General features: G+C 36.7%; 1 protein-coding gene across 5 annotated transcripts in view; it reads left to right on the forward strand.

Annotated features, from left to right (window-relative positions):
* Positions 1-2,212: 2,212 nt before the first annotated feature.
* The window catches only part of LOC131159618 (probable calcium-binding protein CML18), a 30,481-nt gene continuing 13,293 nt past the window's right edge, over positions 2,213-19,400 (forward strand). Inside the window, exons 1-2 of one of the 5 annotated variants that reach the window (XR_009137841.1) lie at positions 2,213-3,010; positions 4,543-4,607. Coding sequence is in view for 3 of the 5 variants with exons in the window: in XM_058114654.1 (XP_057970637.1) it covers positions 2,402-2,998 (597 nt within the window). In the remaining 2 variants the exon portion in view is untranslated. Of the gene's footprint in view, positions 3,011-4,542; positions 4,732-19,400 lie in introns of those variants that run through there. The other 4 variants (XM_058114653.1, XR_009137840.1, XM_058114654.1 and 1 more) reach the window with 4 other exon arrangements.

Consider the following 19,400-nt stretch of genomic DNA (forward strand, 5'->3'; position numbering starts at 1 on the left):
TGGCACTGTGGGCCCACCTGTTGTGTGTTATTGTGGGTCCCAGCTATTGATGTGGCAGCTAATGTGGTGTGGGGCTTTGCTGGCATGGCTTTTGACTCTGCCGCTAACGTGTTGTGGGACCAGGCTGATGGGGCGCTGACTCAGTGCTGATGTGGCAGCTGATTGGGTGCTGACGCGTCGCGCTGACTCAGCGCTGAGGTGTCTCTCGGCCCGCTTGATAATGCGCTGATGTGTCCGATGACGTGGCACTGGCGTGGACTGTCTTCAACCTTACGTTGCTTTGCCGGGCATTCGTCGGCGCGTAGGAGTGCATGGGATGTCCTACTGGTCACTTGTCGGCACGTGAAGGGGCTTGGGGGTGCTTGGAAACATTGCCTGGACATTGGCGGCGTGTGCAGGCATGTGTGGTGTCATATGAGCTCCTTTCGAGCTTCGATTACCACCGTTGGCTTCGTATCAATGAGAGGAACATGATGGTGGCCTCAAAATTAAGTTTTGAGTTGCTAGACAGAAGTTCCAATCTGGGAATTTTTCTCTGATCTGGAGATTTTGCTTCAACTTTGCTCTGATACTAATTGTTGGGGGTGGATGTAGAAGCAACGATCACACATGGGTAGAAAATACACAAAAATGGAACACCGGATTTACGTGGTTTGGTCGAATCGACCTACGTTCACGGAGCACACACCAATTCACTATAATTGGGATAATAATACAAAGAGGAGGAGGCTACTACCTTTAACTCAACTCTCTCTCTCTCTCTCTCTCTCTCTCTTAACAGTCTGTTCTGCCTCACACACTTATGCACGCAACTTTCCTCTCTCTGCACAACTCTCTGCTCTTTACACACATATTACACTCACACACATCACACACACACACACACACACACACACACACACACACACACATATATATATATATATACATGGATGGGGATAAAAATCAAAGGTTGGTGGCTTAATGTCAACCATGGTAGGCAAGGTTGGTGGAGGGTTGTTGGTCTCCATTTACTGAAGGTCTCCATTTCAACATAAGCTGCGGGGGAGATGCTGCCGATGACTCCACTAGCTACAATCTCAACATTCTTTAAAATGGAGATCAAGAGAATGATTTTTTCACCCTTATCAAATTCAGCACCTACAAGGTTATTGGAATATTCTTTATCCTAAGAAAAAATATCCTGGTTGTGTCAAGACTAAATAAGAAATGCTTACTTAGTCATGGTTTGAGCTTATCAAGCAAAAAAAAAAAAAAAGGATGAAGCATGTAGAGAAAATGAAGCCCTTGAATGAATGGTGATTGATGAGAGATGACTAATTACAGGATTTCCAATGGAGTTAATTAATCTACAATCTCATAAAAATTAAAAAGAGAAAGCAAGAGCTTACTTAAAGAAAGTAAGGCTATTAAATGATGTTGACGTCCGAATTGAAGCACAACAAAATTTATTCAAGAGATGGATAATTGGGATTGGCATCTAATAAGAACTGCTCGGAAAGTTTAGACTCGTCAACAATACATAATATGGATAATATGATGGAGGGATGACAAATGACATCAAAAGTGTACAGTAAACCTAGCAGGAAAGTTACAAAAGAAAAGAATTTACTTTTAAAAAAGAAGTTTCCAACCCATATATTCTAGATAATTTACATGTGACATGTGAAGAATTTTACTTTATCAAATAATTATCAGACATCTGTCCATCTATTCTATCCTTTTTATCTTTAGAATCTTATCTTATCTCTTTTCCATGTCTGTGTAAGGAAATCAGTTTTATGAATAAAAACAAAGAAAGTTCAACCTCTTCCTCTTTCGCCTTTAAATTTTTTTTTTTTTTTAAATTCTTATCACTTGTGGTTAGTTGTAATTGTTTTGAGGAGTTCGTGTGTAAGTAATCATGTTAAATATTTGTTTAATCTTACTTGATCATAGTATCTAGTCTTACCTTTTTTATTCTTACCATTTCTATGATTGGTATCGAAATGGAGAAAGGCTCTAGCCTACTATAACAAAGAGAGAAATAAAATTTTATATATATATATATATATATATATATATATATACTTGTGCATATTTATAATATTGTGTTTTTATAAAATACCTTTGGAACATTAATTTGTAAGTAGGAGGCATGACACGTGAACCTGAAAGTGGCGTCGGCCAGGGACCAGTAATACAAAACCAGATATGCTTTCGAGTACAATATATTAGGGTTCCGCGTGGTACTGAGGCAGCTCAACCATCACACACGCTCTACCGCGTCCAAACCGCGTAGCCTCACCGCCCCGGCTTTATATATCCACCAAGCAACCATCGCCCCAACCGAAAAAACAAATTTAATTTTTTGTTTAAAATTACCCTCTCTCTTTTTCGTCCATCGTCTTCTTCTTCAGAAATGCTCAAGATGATCACTGGTAAGAAGAACTCCAAAGTACCACCGTCTACCGTTTCCACGGACGACTCCGACGCTGTTTCTCTCTCATCCGCCTCTTTCTCTCCCTCTTCAGCCTCTTCTTCTTCTTCCTCCTTCGCGGAACTCAACAAGCCTAAAGAGCAGAGCCCCCAAGAAGACGCCGACATGGAGGAGCTGCAGAAGATGTTCAACAAGTACGACGCCAACGGCGATGGAAAGATCTCCTACGACGAGCTCCGAGCAATTCTATGCGCGCTCGGCTCCGACATGTCTCCGAACGAGCTCCAGCACGCATTGTCCGAGATGGACAAGGACGGCGACGGCTACGTCGATCTCGCGGAGTTCGCCGAGTTCCACGGCGGCGGAACCTGCCGGAACAGGGAGCTCCGCGACGCCTTCAAGGTGTTCGATCAGGACAAGAACGGCCTGATATCGGTGAAGGAGTTGCACGAGGTAATGAAGAGACTCGGGGAGAAGGTCTCGTTGAGTGACTGCCGTCGGATGATCAGGAGCGTGGACTCGGACGGTGATGGGAACGTTGACTTCGACGAATTCAAGAAGATGATGTCCAGCCGTTGATTTTCTCACCAGGTTGGTTGATCAACGGTGATGTGGAAGTCCGGTGCGTGTGTTTATGATATAGTTGCATGTGCAGTAGTAGTAGACTGCTTTCTATGGCGACTTTTATTTCCGCTGCTGTTTTTGATATTAACATAATTATAAAATTGTCGGAATGGGTAGGAAAAGCTTTAATTGATACTAACATTTGCGGAAACAGGGAAAAACTGAGTTTTTTTTTACGAAAATATTAAGAAAAGAAATATAAAAACACAAATATCTATAGGTATAAAAAATTTACGAAAATAAATGCAACCGACTTTCCAAAAGTGCTATTTAAAAAAAAATTAAAATATAGAACCAACTTTCAATTCTGTATTATCAACTTTAAAGATTGATAATATGTTAATATTATCCAAAAATAGCGAAGAACAACACAATAAAAACATCTAAACATAGTCGGTAAAAAATTAAGGATAATTAGATAATCCTTAGTCCCAAAAATATAAAAGTTAAGAAGAGAAAAAAATTGTTATTTGTTAATAATCCTAAGTTCATTAGGAATATGTTACAAAATCACAGATTTCTAGAAAGATTAAAGAGTTTCTAGAAAAGTTACAAACAATTAAATAATTATGAAGTACTATTAGGAGTGCGTAATTATGGTAGGCATCAAAGATCTATCTAGGTTAGAAAAGTATTTTTTAAAAAAAAAACTCAAAAAGTGTTAAGAAAATTGTCCAGATAAAGGCAAATTCACCGGAAACAAATAAATGCAAAAAATCATGCTTTCAATTGGTCAAAACAACACAAATTAAAGTAATACTCACTAGACACAAGCTGATTTGTAGTAATTTAGATTTGATTTAAGCATGATTTAAGTAATTTGTCTGTAAATCTATGTATATAAATACCCTTACACTGCATTGTAATATTCATACCGAGAAATATAAGATATACATTTATTTTCCTCTCTTCTTCTCTTCCTCTGTAGAGACCCGGAAAATAGAAATGATAAGAAAAATAGAAGAAAAGAGGAAAATAGTTTGGTGAGGAGAAAATCGGTGACGGTTTTCTGAAGTGCTAAGAAAACCGTTGACAGTTATATATTTTTATTACGGCCAAGTTAAAAGTAAATAGTGAAAATCGGTTTGGTTAAAGACAAAATCGGCAATGATTTTTTGGGAGCCGAAGAAAACCATGACGGTTTTTGCCTGGGTCAGAAAGGTATAAAAGGGTTGCATGTCATTTTCTTATAAAAAAATTCAAAACCCTCACTCTCTCTCTCTCAACTGTGAGCTCTGCCTCTTTCTCTCCTCATTTTCTTACTCTAAACTCGCCTTATCGACTATCAAACACCGTATTTAAGGCTTAGTAGTGATCCTCGTCAATTTGATCGGAGTAGAATTATGTTTTGAGGATCTCAGGTACCACTCCAAAGTTGAGGTAAAGGTGTTAAATGTTGGTATTTAATTTATTAAATGAAAAATATGAGTTTACAGATATTTAAATGAGTATAATTGTGGGGTTAAAGTTGATTGAACTGAGAAAAATATAAATTTCAGGGTTTTGGTGCGAATGCCGCAGGAGCGAGTTTAGGGTCCCTGCAGGCGTTTCCATAGGGAATGAGGTAAGAGTAATAAATAGTTAGTTGTTTGATATTTTATTGATTAAATGGAGTATATGGGTTCAGGAAAATGTGAATGTTATATTATTCTGGCGAATAAATAATTTCAGGGTTTTTGAGTTCGAAATGCCGCAAGCGTGAGTATAGAATTTTAGCAGGCCTCTTGATAATTAGGTCAGGGAATAAGTTAAACCAAATAAATTAAGAAATTTTATCAATTAAAGTATAACATGTGTTTATGGGATTTTAGCATATGATTTACTGAATATTATAGAATATAAATTTAGAGTATGAAATTTGGATTTTTTATTTGTTGTGTATTTGTGAAAATTCAGAAATTTGGGTTATAGGAAAGTTTTATAGATGATATATATATTATTTTTTATATAGCAAGAAAATATGGTTTTTCCCGTACAGATTATAGTATAAGAATTTCATTTAAAATTATGTGGCGTGAGAAATATCAAATATAGTACAGAGATTTAATACATAATTTTATATAGCTATTATCGAACCATGATATTATAACTTTTACAGAACCATGATTTACAGTTATTACAGAACCATGATATATAGTTATTACAGAGCAATGATTTACAGTTATTATATAGAATCATGGTTATTTTAGTTTATACATGTTGGAATTGGTGTGATCCAGAGAGGGGGCATGAATTGGGTCTTAAAACTCTTCGGCTAATTTAAACTAAGTGCAGATTCACCAAATATCATATCTTATTCAAAATATACACGTGTATGTAAAACAATTGAACAATGAATACATACATACATGAGTGCCGAAAATCTCATTTAAATTAAATATGTGCATGCAAATAATTATAATTTTAAATGAACAGACATACACATGAAAATTAAAGTGCGAAAATTAAATGAGATAGGGAGAGAGAAACACACAATATTTGTTATTAAGATTCGGTCAAACCAGCCTACGTCTCTGCCTTGGGCATACCCCTCAAGGATCACACTATCCCTGCTCACTTAAACAGGCAGAGCAGAAGCCGTTGCAACCTATTACAGGGCGAGGTAAACCCCAGCTCAATTACAAGAGTGAGCCCAACTTGTCTCACTTATGGGGTTAGGACTCTCCAGTTTAATTTTCAGGCTGAACCCAATCGCTCTCACTTACAGGGTTGAGACTCTCCAGTTCAATTCCGGGTTAAACTCAACTAGTACAATAAAAACGATTTTTGTACAAGATAATGCTTCTGAAAAAATAAGTAAAGATGTACACGTTTAAGCTCTACAATGCACTTTCTAATATGATATGAAATTAATGCTCAATAGAGTAAGGGTGTTTTCAAAATAATTGTGCAATTTTGAGTATGATATATAAACGAAAATTTTGCAGAAATGAAAAGTATATGATCTTTGATTTAAAATAGAGTATGCAATAAAATACTTTAAAGATCTTAAAGTCTACAAAAAGTTTCTTTGAAAATATTTATTAGGGAAATAATTGGGAGAAACCAATATTTACTCTCAATAATGATTTTAAAACAATGAAAGAATTTATAAGAGTAAAATACTTTTCATAAAATAAATGCCCAATCAAAAATGAATACTCTCTTTCAAATGATTTTCCAAAGAGTAATAAAGAGGGTTTGGGGAGTATAAAAATTTATCCCATAAAAGAGTTTGAAAGATAAATTGAAATGTGGGAACTTTGATTAAAAAATATTGAGAGAATTTTAAAGTTAATCAAAGTTGCTAATTAAACAAAAGAAAAGGGTATTTATAGTTTTTCCAAAAAATATGACCGTTGGGGACCTATTGGGGATTTTGAAAAAGTTTAATTAAAATTTGACCTCAATTATCGCAGTAAAAGTATGGCAACCTGAGAGGTTCAGTCGCCTAACGCCTAGGGTCGATCACCCGAACACTCACAAAGGCACATAAGCAAATTTCCCATTCGGTCGACTGTGGCCAATGGCTGATTGGCTGAGCCAGGCGATTTCCCATGCCTTCGTGGTTTAGGTCACCCAGTGAATGGTTTGGTCTGCTAGTTCATACGGTTCGGTTGATCGAGGTGTTTTTGAACTACAAGTTCGGTCAACCGTAGAAAATATGTTTCATTTTTGTTCGGTCGCTCGATGCTCAATTAACTATTTGACTTTTTGGTCAACAGTGTGTTCGATCAACCGAGGGATATAACACATATATCGATCGATCGCCCGAGGCTTTCAATTAAGCCTAAAAACCTAACATTGGTCGACTGACAGCCTTAAGGTCTGTTTGTGGCGTTTGATTCCCTATGGTCAAACTACAGTCATCTAAGCTTTTAAATCATATCATGCATATGCATGCATTATTACAAAGCAAATATAAAATTAAATGCAATACAAATTAAAATGAAAATGCCAGGAGTGTGTATGTCACTGCTGGCTTCCATTTTCCAGTATCTTATGTTCGTGCTGAAATGATAACCTATTCACACACTAAGTGCACATATAAGAAACAGATGCTTTGTTAGCATCAAAATAGGGATCGAACTCTAAAAGCCAACAATACAGAATCATGGTAAAACAGTAATATAAAGATATAGTATTATATAATATTAGATCCCTGATGGACAATAATATATTATAGAACACGGTACCGTAACTATACAATATTGATAGTGCAACCACACATCTCAGATAGAGTGTGAAATGTTTAGTTGATTGTGCCTAGAGAAGAGTTGAAGGCTCCCTGACAGTCAGGTCCAGGTTGAGGAGGTCAATCATACTACAAAGGTTTACTGTTTGACTTAGCCTAGTAGGCCATTCAAAGTTAAGTATAGCCCACGGGCCGCACAACCTGAGCATGTAGGGTTAATTCATGTATATAGTAATCCATCCAAGGAAGCTTTCATAGTTATATAGATAAATGTATATAGTTTTACAAAAAATAGGAACTATCTATTACAGTTAAAAGTATGTTCAAATAGAAAGCTTATTTTAAAAGGCATAGGTGTGAGTTACGATATGTTTTACATTGAAATGTTATCACAGTTATAGTTGAACTAATAATTATGTTATTCAAGTAAAATTCATTTGCCACACACTGGTTGTAATTTATTCCGTCTTACTGAGAGGTGTCTCACCCCAGAATTCCAAAAATTTTAGGTGATCCAAATAGACATGCAAAGCAAACTACGAGATAGGGGGACTCTAGTATTGCCTTAGCTGCAGGGTAAGTTTTTGAGTTGGGAGTTGCATTTTTAGATATGCCTCTGGTATTGTAAATAAGGTTAAAGTGTTTCATGTTTTCCACTGCATAGATGGTATATATTATAACAGGTATCCTTGGTACCACCTTGGGTCCGAGACGTTACAGTGAATAGTATTATGGGTATCAGAGTAATAGTATATTAGTATTTAAAAAAAAAAATGGGAATAGTTTTGGGGTCGTTACAAGTTTGGCATCAAAGTCTAGGTTGCTAGGTTCTGTAAACTTTAGTGTACAACGAAAAATAATACCAAAGTATAGGAATTGATTTTGAGGAGGATAGGTAGAAAATGGACTGGGATTTTGGTAAAGTCAATGTGAGGGATTAATATGAGAATTTAGGGTTTTGTCTCACAGTTTGGAAATAAGAACTTCAAGGTGGTTTATGTGATTTTCCTAGAATGATGATTTCATGGTAAACTATCATCGGTTTTGTTTCTGAATGGTAAGATTAAGCCTTAAATTAGTAAATTGGTGGTATGAAGATATGTTATGATTCTTAGTTATATTAATGTAAGAAGTGTATTATGATGTTAGGATTCTCAGATTATTCTCATGTTATTGTTGAATGGACCCTGGAAATAGTAATGCACACATCGGTGGTAGTAGTGATGCAGGACCTTCCAGTATGGGTGGCAATAACTCTAACCAGGTGCTGTGCAGTGTAGCACAGCAAGTTATGGCAGAAATCGCTTAGAATACCAGAGAACAAGACTGCCCACTAGCTAATCAGGGTTATATGATCCAGTAGTTCACCGACATGAATCCTCTAGCATTTTCGGGGGGAGCCGACCCTGTAGTTTCCAAAAATTGGATATAGGAAATTGAGAAAACACTGACGGTGCTGCACTGCACTGATGATCAAAGGGTCCTCTATGCTACATATAAGTTGATGGGTGAGGCCGAGAGGTGGTGGGCAGCTGTGAGATTATTAGAGGAATAGAGACTCGTACCAGTAGCCATAACTTGGAGTGGATTCAAGGAGGTGTTCTTTGACCGATATTTCCCTGCCACTCTTAGAGAAGTTAAGGTAAAGGAATTCGTCAATCTGACGCAGGGGCATTTGATAGTCTAGCAATACACGGTGAAGTTTATTAAGCTGTCGCGTTTTGCCCCATATATTGTCCCAAACGAGGCTAAGAAGGGGAGGAAGTTTGAGAGGGATTTGGGCAAAAAATCTATGAGCAAATGGTAGTTCTAAAGGAGTAGAATTTTTCAAAATTGGTCGACAAAGTTGTTGTAGAAGAGGTGAGTAGGTATAGGGGTACTGGGATATAAAGCCAAAGAAAAAGGCCCACGCCTCCTAGGTTTCAAGAAAGTATTAGCCAAGGCCCATGGAGGGGAGACCGGTATGACGGAGGTCAGAGGCAAGTGATGGGAAATCGTGGATATCAGGGTGAGCAAACACATCTTATCTGCCCTAGATGTAGCAGGAGGCATATGAGAGAATATCGTATAGGAGAGAATATTTTCTATCAGTGTGGATGGCCCGGACACATTGCGAGAAATTACCAAGCACATCCAACTAATTTACTAGATCCTAGACCATTTCGGAGAAATAACCAAGCACCTCAAGGAGGTCAGCAGAGGAACACAGCCCTGGCAAAGGTCTATGCGATGATACCAGGAGATGTTGAGGCTGTGGGCGATGTGGTGACAAGTACCATTAATATGCTTTCAATTAAAACTATTGTTTTATTTGACTCAGAGGCCACACATTCTTTTGTGTCTAAGGAGTATGTCAAATTATAAGGGGTAGAAACTCAACTGTTAGACAGTGAGTTGTTAGTAGCTACACAGACTAGGTCAGTAGTGAGGTGTAGAAGGATACTTAAAGGGTATCCAATAGATATTCGGGAAAGAGTATTACCAATTGATCTCATGGTATTAGATATGAAGGGGTTTGATATGATTTTGGATATGGATTGGCTAGCAGCTAACTATGCCAATATTGATTGTCATAAAAAATAGGTGATATTTAGGCCTTTTGGGGAGTAAGAATTCAGATTCATGGGGTCTTGTTTGTGTGCCTCGCCATAGTTGGTGTCAGCTATTCAAGCAAGGAGATTACTTCGGGATGGTGGTCAGGGATACATAGTTTGTATAAAAAAGTGCTAGAGGGAGGATTGAAATTTGCTAATATTCTAGTAGTCAATGAATTTTCATATGTTTTTCCAGAGAAATTACATGGTTTACCACCGGAGCATGAAATTGAGTTTTTTGTTGATTTATTTCCAGGGTCGGTACCGATTTCCAAAGAACCCTATAGAATGGCTCCAGCCAAATTGAAAGAACTAAAAGACCCGTTGCACGAATTATTAGACAAGGTGTTTATCAGGCCTAGTATGTCACCCTGGGGAGGGCTAGTTTTATTTATAAAGAAGAAAGATGGGACGATGAGGATGTGTATCGACTATAGGGAGATAAATAAAGTGACAGTTAAGAACAAGTACCTCTTCCCCATATTAATGACTTATTTGATCAGCTCCAGGGAACTCGGGTCTACTCTAAGATTGATCTTCGGTCAGGATACCATCAGGTAAAAATTAAAGCATAAGATGTTCTGAAGACAACTTTCTGAACTAGGTATGGCCACTATGAGTTTTGGTTATGCCCTTCGGATTGACCAATGCACCAGTAGTGTTTATGGACCTAATGAATAGGGTGTTCTACCAGTATTTGCACCAATTTTTTGTTGTTTTCATTGATGATATTATGATCTACTCAAAGATTTTTTAGGAGCACAAAGATCATTTAAGGATGGTACTACAGGTGTTGAGAGAAAATAAGTTGTACACTAAGTTTAAGAAATGGGAATTCTGGCCGAGGGAAGTTACGTTCCTTGGATATGTGATCTCCAAGGATGATATTTCGGTAGATCCGAGCAAGATTGAAGTAGTGGTGAATTGGACAAGACTGATGAATTTTCAAGAAATTCAAAGTTTCTTCGGTTTGGCAGGATACTATCGGTGATTTGTAGAGGGTTTTTTTTCCAGATTTTTAGGTCCTCTAACATGGCTCATGAGGAAAAATGTGAAGTTTGAGTGGACCGACAAATGTGAGCAGAGCTTTCAAGAGTTGAAGCAGCGACTCGTCACTGCACCAATTTTGACCATTCCATTAGGGGGTGTAGATTATATGATCTGCAGTGAAGCGTCTCTAAGAGGACTTGGGTGTGTATTGATGCAATAAGGAATTATTATGGCATACGCTTCTCGGCAACTCAAGGAATACGAAAAAAATTATCCAACGCATGATTTAGAGTTGGCTAAAGTGGTGTACGCCTTAAAGATTTGGAGGCATTATCTGTATGGTGGGAAATGTGAGATCTTTACAAATCATAAGAGCTTGAAATATTTCTTCACATAGAAAGAGTTGAATATGAGGCGGAGAAGATGGTTGGAGTTAATTAAATATTACAACTATACCATCAATTGCCACCCAAGGAAAGCAAATATGGTAACTGATGCCTTGAGTCGAAAATTAGGGAATGCCTTTATGTCAGCAATGGTGATGAAGCATCAGATTGGAATGGATTTGAAAATGCTTGGGGTAGAGGTAGTGGAGGGAGATCACCAGGCATTTATTGCTAGCCTAGTTCTTCAGCCAACCTTACTGGAGAAAATTAAGATCGCTCAGATGCAAGATATAGAATTAATGAAGATCAGAGATAAAGTACATAGTGTACAGGGAGCCAATTTTACTATTTTAGGTGATGGTGATATGAGGTTTGGTACCAGACTATGTGTACCTGCAAATACTGAAATTAAAAGAGTCATCTTGGAGGAGGCGCATTGATCCTTGTATACAGTGCACCCAGGAAGCACTAAAATGTATAGGGATCTTCAGAAATCCTTTTAGTGGAGCGATATGAAGAAAGAGATAGCTGAATATGTGGAGTAGTGTTTGACATGTCAGCAGGTAAAACCTGAGCACTAGAGACCAGAGGGACAATTACAGCCACTCCACATTCCTAAGTGGAAGTGATAACATCTTTCTATGGATTTCGTTATAGGATTTCTACCACCACTTCATGGAGAGGATGCTATCTGGGTAGTCATAGACCGGTTGATGAAGACTGCCCACTTTCTTCCCATCAGAGTTGGCTACTTCACGAGTAGGTTGACAGATATATATATATATAGGAGATAGTGAGACTACATGGAGTGCATGTGTCCATCGTCTCTGATCGAGACCCACGGTTCACATCGCAGTTTTGGAAAAGTTTGTAAAGAGTCATGGGTACACAACTAACTTTCAGTATAACCTTTCATCCTCAGACCGATAAATAGACAGAGAGGACGATTCAAATACTGGAGGATATGTTGCGAGCCTATGTATTAGATTTTGGTGGTAGGTGGATCCAATTCATGCCACTAGTCGAATTTGCTTATAATAACAACTACTAGGCTACCATTGGGATGATACCATATAAGGCGTTATATGACAGGAAATGCCGATCCCTGTTATATTGAGATGAAACTGGTGAGAGACATATTTTGGGCCAGAGATGGTTCAGAAAACTTCAGAGAAAATCAAACTCATCAGAGATAGAATCCAAACAGCTTAGAGTCGGCAAAAAAGTTATGCAGATACTCGCCGGTGATAGTTGAAATTTGGTGCAGGAGATCATGCATTTTTAAAAATTGCACCAATGAAAGGGGTGATGAGTTTTGGAAGGAAGGGTAAGTTGAGCCCTAGGTACATTGGACCATTTGAGATACTTGAAAGAGTGGGTCTGATTGCCTATAAGATAGCCTTACCACCAGTTCTATCCAAAATTCATGACGTGTTTCACGTATCGATGTTGAGCAAATACATCTTGAATCCCTCCCATGTGATTAGTTATGAGACATTGGATCTAGAAGATGCCCTATGTTGGAATTGGTGTGATCCCAAGAGGGAGGTGGGCGAATTGGGTTTTAAAACATTTTTTACTAATTTAAACATTTCACTGATTCACCACGTACCATATCCCATTTAACATATACACGTGTATGTAAAATGATTTTAACACTGAAAGCAAACATACACGTGCACAGTATATCTTATTTAAATCAAATGCATGTATGTAAATAATTAATACATTAAACAAACATTTATATACATGCTCAAATTTAAGTACAAGAATTTAAATAAGATAGAGATAGCAACACCAGATTTGTTATCGAGGTTCGACCAAACCAGCCTACATCCCTGCCTTAGGCTTACCCCCAAGGATTCCACTATACCTGCTCACTTAACCAGGAGGAGTAAAAGCCTTTTACATCCTCTTCTTACAGGGCGAGGAAAACCCCAGCTCAATTACTAGGTTGGGTCAAACTAGTTTCACTTGCGGGGTTGAAACTTCCTAGTTCAATTATGGGCTGAACTAAACCGGTCTTATTTACAGGGCTGAGACTCCCTAGTTCAATTAACGGGTTGAACCCAACCATTATAAGAAAACCATTTTTGAACATATGAAAAAGCTTCTAAATACAAGCATGGATGCACATATTAAAGCTCTAAGATGTATGCACTCTCTTATGATATGATTTGAGCACAGTAGAGTAAAGTGTGCTTATCTAAATAACATTTGCACAAATGAAATGTATATGAAAAATGAGTATTATTGTTCTCCTTTAAATATTTTTGCAAGTAAATAATATTTGGAGAAACTAGGAATTTTTGGCTCAAAAGAATTTGTGCAATAAATAATTTTTCTTCCAATAATATTTATCAAAGAAATAACCGGGAGAAATGCAAGCAATACTCTCAAAGATTAATTTTCAAAAAATAAGTAACAAGTGAGAGTATATGCATATAAATACAAATATAAAGCCCAAAATAAAATACTCTCTTTGAAAGTCACTTTGAGATAAAAAAGTGAAAGAGAGTTGGAGAAATTTGAATAAAATATTTTGCCCCAAAGAAGAAATTTTTGCAATAAAAGTAAGTTGGAGGAACTTTGATTAACAGAGGATTAAAGAGAAATTTAGAGTTAATCAAAGTTACTAATTTGGAGTTATGAGAGGGTATTTATAGAATTTTTGGAAAATATGACCGTTGGGGACACGCTCGGTATTTTGGAAAATTTTGATTAAGTTTTAATGACGTTTTAAACACGTAAAAAATATTCCAACCCGAGAGCACCAGTTGACTAAGATGGGCTCAGTCGACCGGGCCAAAAATGAACTGCAGCGTCATTCGACCAGACAAGTATGTCTGAGGTGATTTTTCCAAAAGTCCGAGGTTCGGTCGATCAAGGTGAAAATGAACTAACTAGTTGGTTAACCAGGTTGGTGTACTACAAAATTCGCTTGATTGACCAGGAAGTCAAACTATTGACTTTAGGGAGGTTCGGTCGACCGGGTTCAAATGAGCTTTAGAAGCTCCTTCGACCGAATCGTGGTCAACCTATTGACCCAGACCGAGATCGGCCAATCGAGGTAGAATGAACTGCATAGGTCGGTCGATCGAAGGTGCACATTTTGTGCATTTCGGTCCTATTTAAGTCACCAGTCACCCTATTTCAAATGACCAAACATGTGCATGCATGAGTGAGTGTCCTAGGGTCATTTCTAGGTCTTTTTGAAGACACCGAAAAAATCCGGTGTCGGTCAACCTTTGTAAACTTCATTTAACCTCGTTTTTAACCCTAAAGCTATTCTAAAAACTTTGTATGAATTTAGTCTATTTAGAAAAAAATTTGGTGAGATGTGCTAGTCCCTAGGGTCTATCAATGGTCGTTCTGAGCATTCAAACACATCATGCAGATGCATGCATTATTATAGACCAAAGAAATAAAAATTAAATGCAATTACATAAAACATAAATGTCTTCGTCTTCTTCTTTCTTCTTTTGCTCTTTTGACTTCATGGAATGCTTGATCGTATAGTCTTTAAGTCCTGCAAGCTTCTATCGCCGTTTCCTTATGTGTGTGTTGAATAAATGGACCTGTTCACATGTTAAATACACACATAAGAAACATGTGCTTTGTCAACATCAAAACAGAGATCATACTCAAAAAGTCAACACCTTGTCTTACGAAGCAAAGTTAGTGCAGATTTTGGATCAGAAGGAACAAAAACTGCACACAAAGAGGATTCCACTAGTAAAAGTATTATAGTACAACCATGCAGTTGAGGAGGTTTCATGGGAATTGGAGGAACAGATGCACCTACGATATCCACATCTATTCAGTGGAGATTAGAGATGAGATATTAAGAGTAAAATAAATAATAATGTATTGTTGACTTGTAAGGTATAATAATTTGTGTTTTGGTTTTAGGTCATAAATGGTTTGTGAGAGTTTTCTTTTTATTTAAATGAATATAATCTCCTAGAACTCTTTTTTGTAACCACGGTATTCCACCGCCATAAATGAGGGTAATTAATAAAAATACAATATTTTCTTTAGGGTTGGAAATGTGATAGATAGAAAATTTTGAGGACAGAATTTTTATAAAGCGGGGAGAATGTAAAGACCCGAAAAATAGAAATGATAAGAAAAATAGAATAAAAGAGAAAAATGGTTTGGTAAGGAGAAAACCGGTGTCGATTTTTTGAAATGCTAAGAAAACCGTCGACAATTATATATTTTTACCTCGACCAGGTTAAGGGTAAACAATGAAAATCGATTTGGTTAAACACAAAACCGGTGATGGTTTTTTCCTGGGACAAAAAGGTATAAAAGGGCTCCATGTCATTTTCTTGTAAAAAAATTCAAAACCCTCACTCACTCTCTCTCTCTCTCTCTCTCTCTCTCTCTCTCTCTCTCTCTCTCTCACAGCTGCGAGCTCTCCCTCTTTCTCTCCTCATTTTCTCACTCGAAACACACCTCATCAGCGATCATACTCCGTATTTAAGGCCTAGCGGTGATCCTCGTCAATTTGACCAGAGTAGAATCATGTTTTGAGGATCCTAGACACCACTCCAAAGTTGAAGTAAGGGCGTTCAATGTTGGTATTTGATTTATTAAATAAAGAATATGAGTTTAGAGATATTTAAATGAGTAAAATTGTGGGGTTAAAGTCAACTAAACTGGGAAAAATGTAAATTTCATGGTTTTGGTGTGAACGCCAGGGTCCTTGCGGGCGTTTCCTCAGAGAATGAGGTAACAGTAATAAATAGTTGGTTGTTTGATGTTTTATTGATTAAATAGAGTATGTGGGTTCAGTAAAATGTGAATGTAATAGTATTCTAGACAATACATAATTTCAGGGTTTTTGAGTTTTGAATGTCGTGGGCGTGAGTATAGAATTTTACCAGGCAGGCCTCTCGATAATCAGGTAAAGGGAATAAGTGAAGCCAAATAAATTCAAAAATTTTATCAATTAAAGTACAACACGTGTTTATGAGATTTTAGCATATGATTTACTGAATACTATAGAATATAAATTTAGAGTATGAAATTTGGATTTTACATATGTTGTATATTTGTGAAAATTCAAAAATTTGGGTTACAGGAAAGTTTTACAAATGATATATATTATTTTTATATAGCAAGAAAATACAGTTTTTCCCGTACAAATTATAGTATAAGAATTTCATTTAAAATTGTGTGACATGAGAAATATCAGATATAGTACAAAGATTTAATACAGAGTTCTATACAATTGTTATTGAACCATGATATTATAGCTTTTACAGAACCATGATTATATACAGCTTTTACAAAACTATGATTTATAGTTATTACAGAATCATGATATAGAGTTATTATAGAGCAATGATTTACAGTTATTATACATAATTATGGTTATTTTAGTTTATACAAAATCATGGCAAAACAGTAATATACATATATAGTATTATATAGTTCAAATCCCTGATGGACCATAACATATTACAGAGCACGGTACCGTAGCTATACAGTATAGATAGTACAGCCACACATCTCAGATAAAGTGTGAAATGTTTAGTCAATTGTGCCTAAAGGAGAGACGAAGGCTCCCTAGTAGTCAGGTCCGAGTTGAGCAGGCCAATTGTACTATAGAGGTTTATAGTTTGAGTTAACCTGGTAGGCCAACTAAAGTTAAGTCCAGCCCACGGGCCGCACAACCCGAGCATGTAGGTTTAGTTCATGCATACAGTAATCCATCCAGAGAAGCTTTCACAGTTATATAGATAAATATATATAATTTGACAAAACATAGGAAATATTTATTACAGTTAAAAGTATGTTCAAATAGAAAGCTTATTTTAAAAGGCATATGTGTGAGTTATGATATGTTTTATGTTTTATGTTATCATATTTACAGTTGAACTAATAATTATGTTATTCAAGTAAAACTCATTTGCCACACACTGGTTGTAATTTATTTCATCTTACTGAGAGGTGTCTCACCCTAGAATTCCAAACATTTCAAGTGATCTAGATAGACATGCGAAGCGAGCTTCGAGATAGAAGGGGCTTTAGTACTATCCTAGCCAGGGTAAGTTTTTGAGTTGGGAGTTGTATTTTTGGGTATGCCCCTAGGACATTGGGTTTCTTTTAGGAGATGCATATATATATTTTGGAAAATACTAAAACTCTGGTATTGTAAATAAGGTCAAAGTGTTTTATATTTTCCGTTGCATAGATGGTATGAATTATAACGGGTATCCTCGGTACCACCCTCGATCCAAGAAGTTATAATGAATAATATTATGGGTATTAGAGCAATAGTATATTAGTATTTTTTTTTTTTAAATGGTAATAGTTTTGAGGTCGTTACATCCTCTATGTTATTTCACATTCTAAATTTCTTCATGGCATCAGAGTGTGAAATTTCTTTGGGATAAAATTTCTTTTCTCTTCTCAATTCCTTTCTGCTCTGGCTAAGAAAAATTAGAGTTTTTTTTTTCTTTCGATTGACCATAAATGTGACTGCGACACACTAATTGACATTCATTTTCCCCTTCACCTCAGAAAAATCGGAGTTTTTTTTTTTTCTTTCAATTGACCATCAACGTGATCGTCACACCCTGATTGGCATTCATTTTTCCCTTCATATATCGGGGCTTCTTTATTTCTATAAGTCAAAGTAGAGGTTCCGCCCTAAACACCTCTACCAAGAAAATTTTCTTTCTCTTGGTCTTTTTGTCGAACAAACAAAATACACCATCTGAGATTCACTGTTCAGGGCTATTAAAGAAAGAGATCACGCGACCAGCCCGTAAAATAAAATAAAATAAAATAAAAATCCTTTGATTCCTCCTTCCCAATGGCTTCTAATGTTTAAAGCACACAAAGTTCTTCACATTTTGATGATTCGAGTCATGCCTTGTATCTCACCAGTTCTGAAAATTCGGGTGTTACTTTGGTCTCTCATCCATTGACCAAAACCAATTACACCACATGGAGTCAATCCATGCTCATTAGACTTAACACCAAAAACAAGGTTGGCTTCTTTGATGACACCATTCCCAAGCCTTCAAAATCCTCAATTGCAGAATACTGCCAGTGGTTATGTTGCAACAATATGCTAAAAGCATGGTTGATTAATTTTCTTTCAAAGGATATTTCTTCTAGTGTTATTTTTTGTGATCTTGCTCAAGATATTTGGGTTGATTTGAAGGACCATTTCTCACAAGTCAATGGCCCTCGAATGTATCACCTTGAATAAGAAATTCACAACCTTGTCCAAGGCAATATATCGATAGCCACCTACTTTACTAAGCTAAAGTTCTTATGGGATGAACTTGCATCACTTCAATATCATTTGTTCGAAAAAGATAGAGTTCAATACCAACAGTACCAGCAAACCATGAAGCTCCTCATGGTCCTTAATGAATCCTATGGTGCCATCCATGCTCAGATCTTGTTGATAGATCCCCTTCCCACAATCAATCGCATCCACTACAAAAATAACTAATTTTTAGTGATGAATTTATAAGTGACGAATTTAATTTTGTCACTAAAAGAGGGTATTAGTGACGGTTTTTAAGAACCATCACTAATAGTGTAAGCATTAGTGACGATTTTAGCTCCCGTCACTAATACGACACTATTAGTAACGATTTTGAAACCGTCACTACTAATTTCGTCACTAAAAATTGGTTTCCCTGCTCAAACTATCGCGGGAAATCATTTTTCGTCCATAATTATCCCAGGAAAATATTAGTGATGATTATTGGGATATTAGTGACAATTATTGGGATATTAGTGACGAATAAAATCCGTTACTAAAAGTCCTTATTAGTGACAGTTAAATAACCGTCACTACTATTATTGTATTAATATATAAAAATAATATAGTTAAGTGACGAATTCACAAAATCGTCACTAATAACAGGTATTAGTGATGGTTTAAAGTCATGACTAATAGTTTTTTTATTAAAAAAATTAAAAAATAATTTAGTAAACAATAGTAGTGACGGATTAAGGAATTCATCACTAATAATACAGTATTAGTGACAGTTTAAATTCATCACTAATACCCATTACATTTAGGTTTCCCCCACTAATTCCCTCATTTCCCTCCTTTCATCCCTATCTATTTCCCTCCTACCCAATCTCGATCCCCCTGCTTTCCCTCCTTCCTTTCCATCTATTTCCTTCCTCCCCTCCCCATCCTCCTCTCTACATCGCAGCCCCAACCCCTCGCC

This window comes from Malania oleifera, chromosome 7, assembly GCF_029873635.1.
Source record: "Malania oleifera isolate guangnan ecotype guangnan chromosome 7, ASM2987363v1, whole genome shotgun sequence".
In the NCBI taxonomy this organism is placed as follows: Eukaryota; Viridiplantae; Streptophyta; class Magnoliopsida; order Santalales; family Ximeniaceae; genus Malania; species Malania oleifera.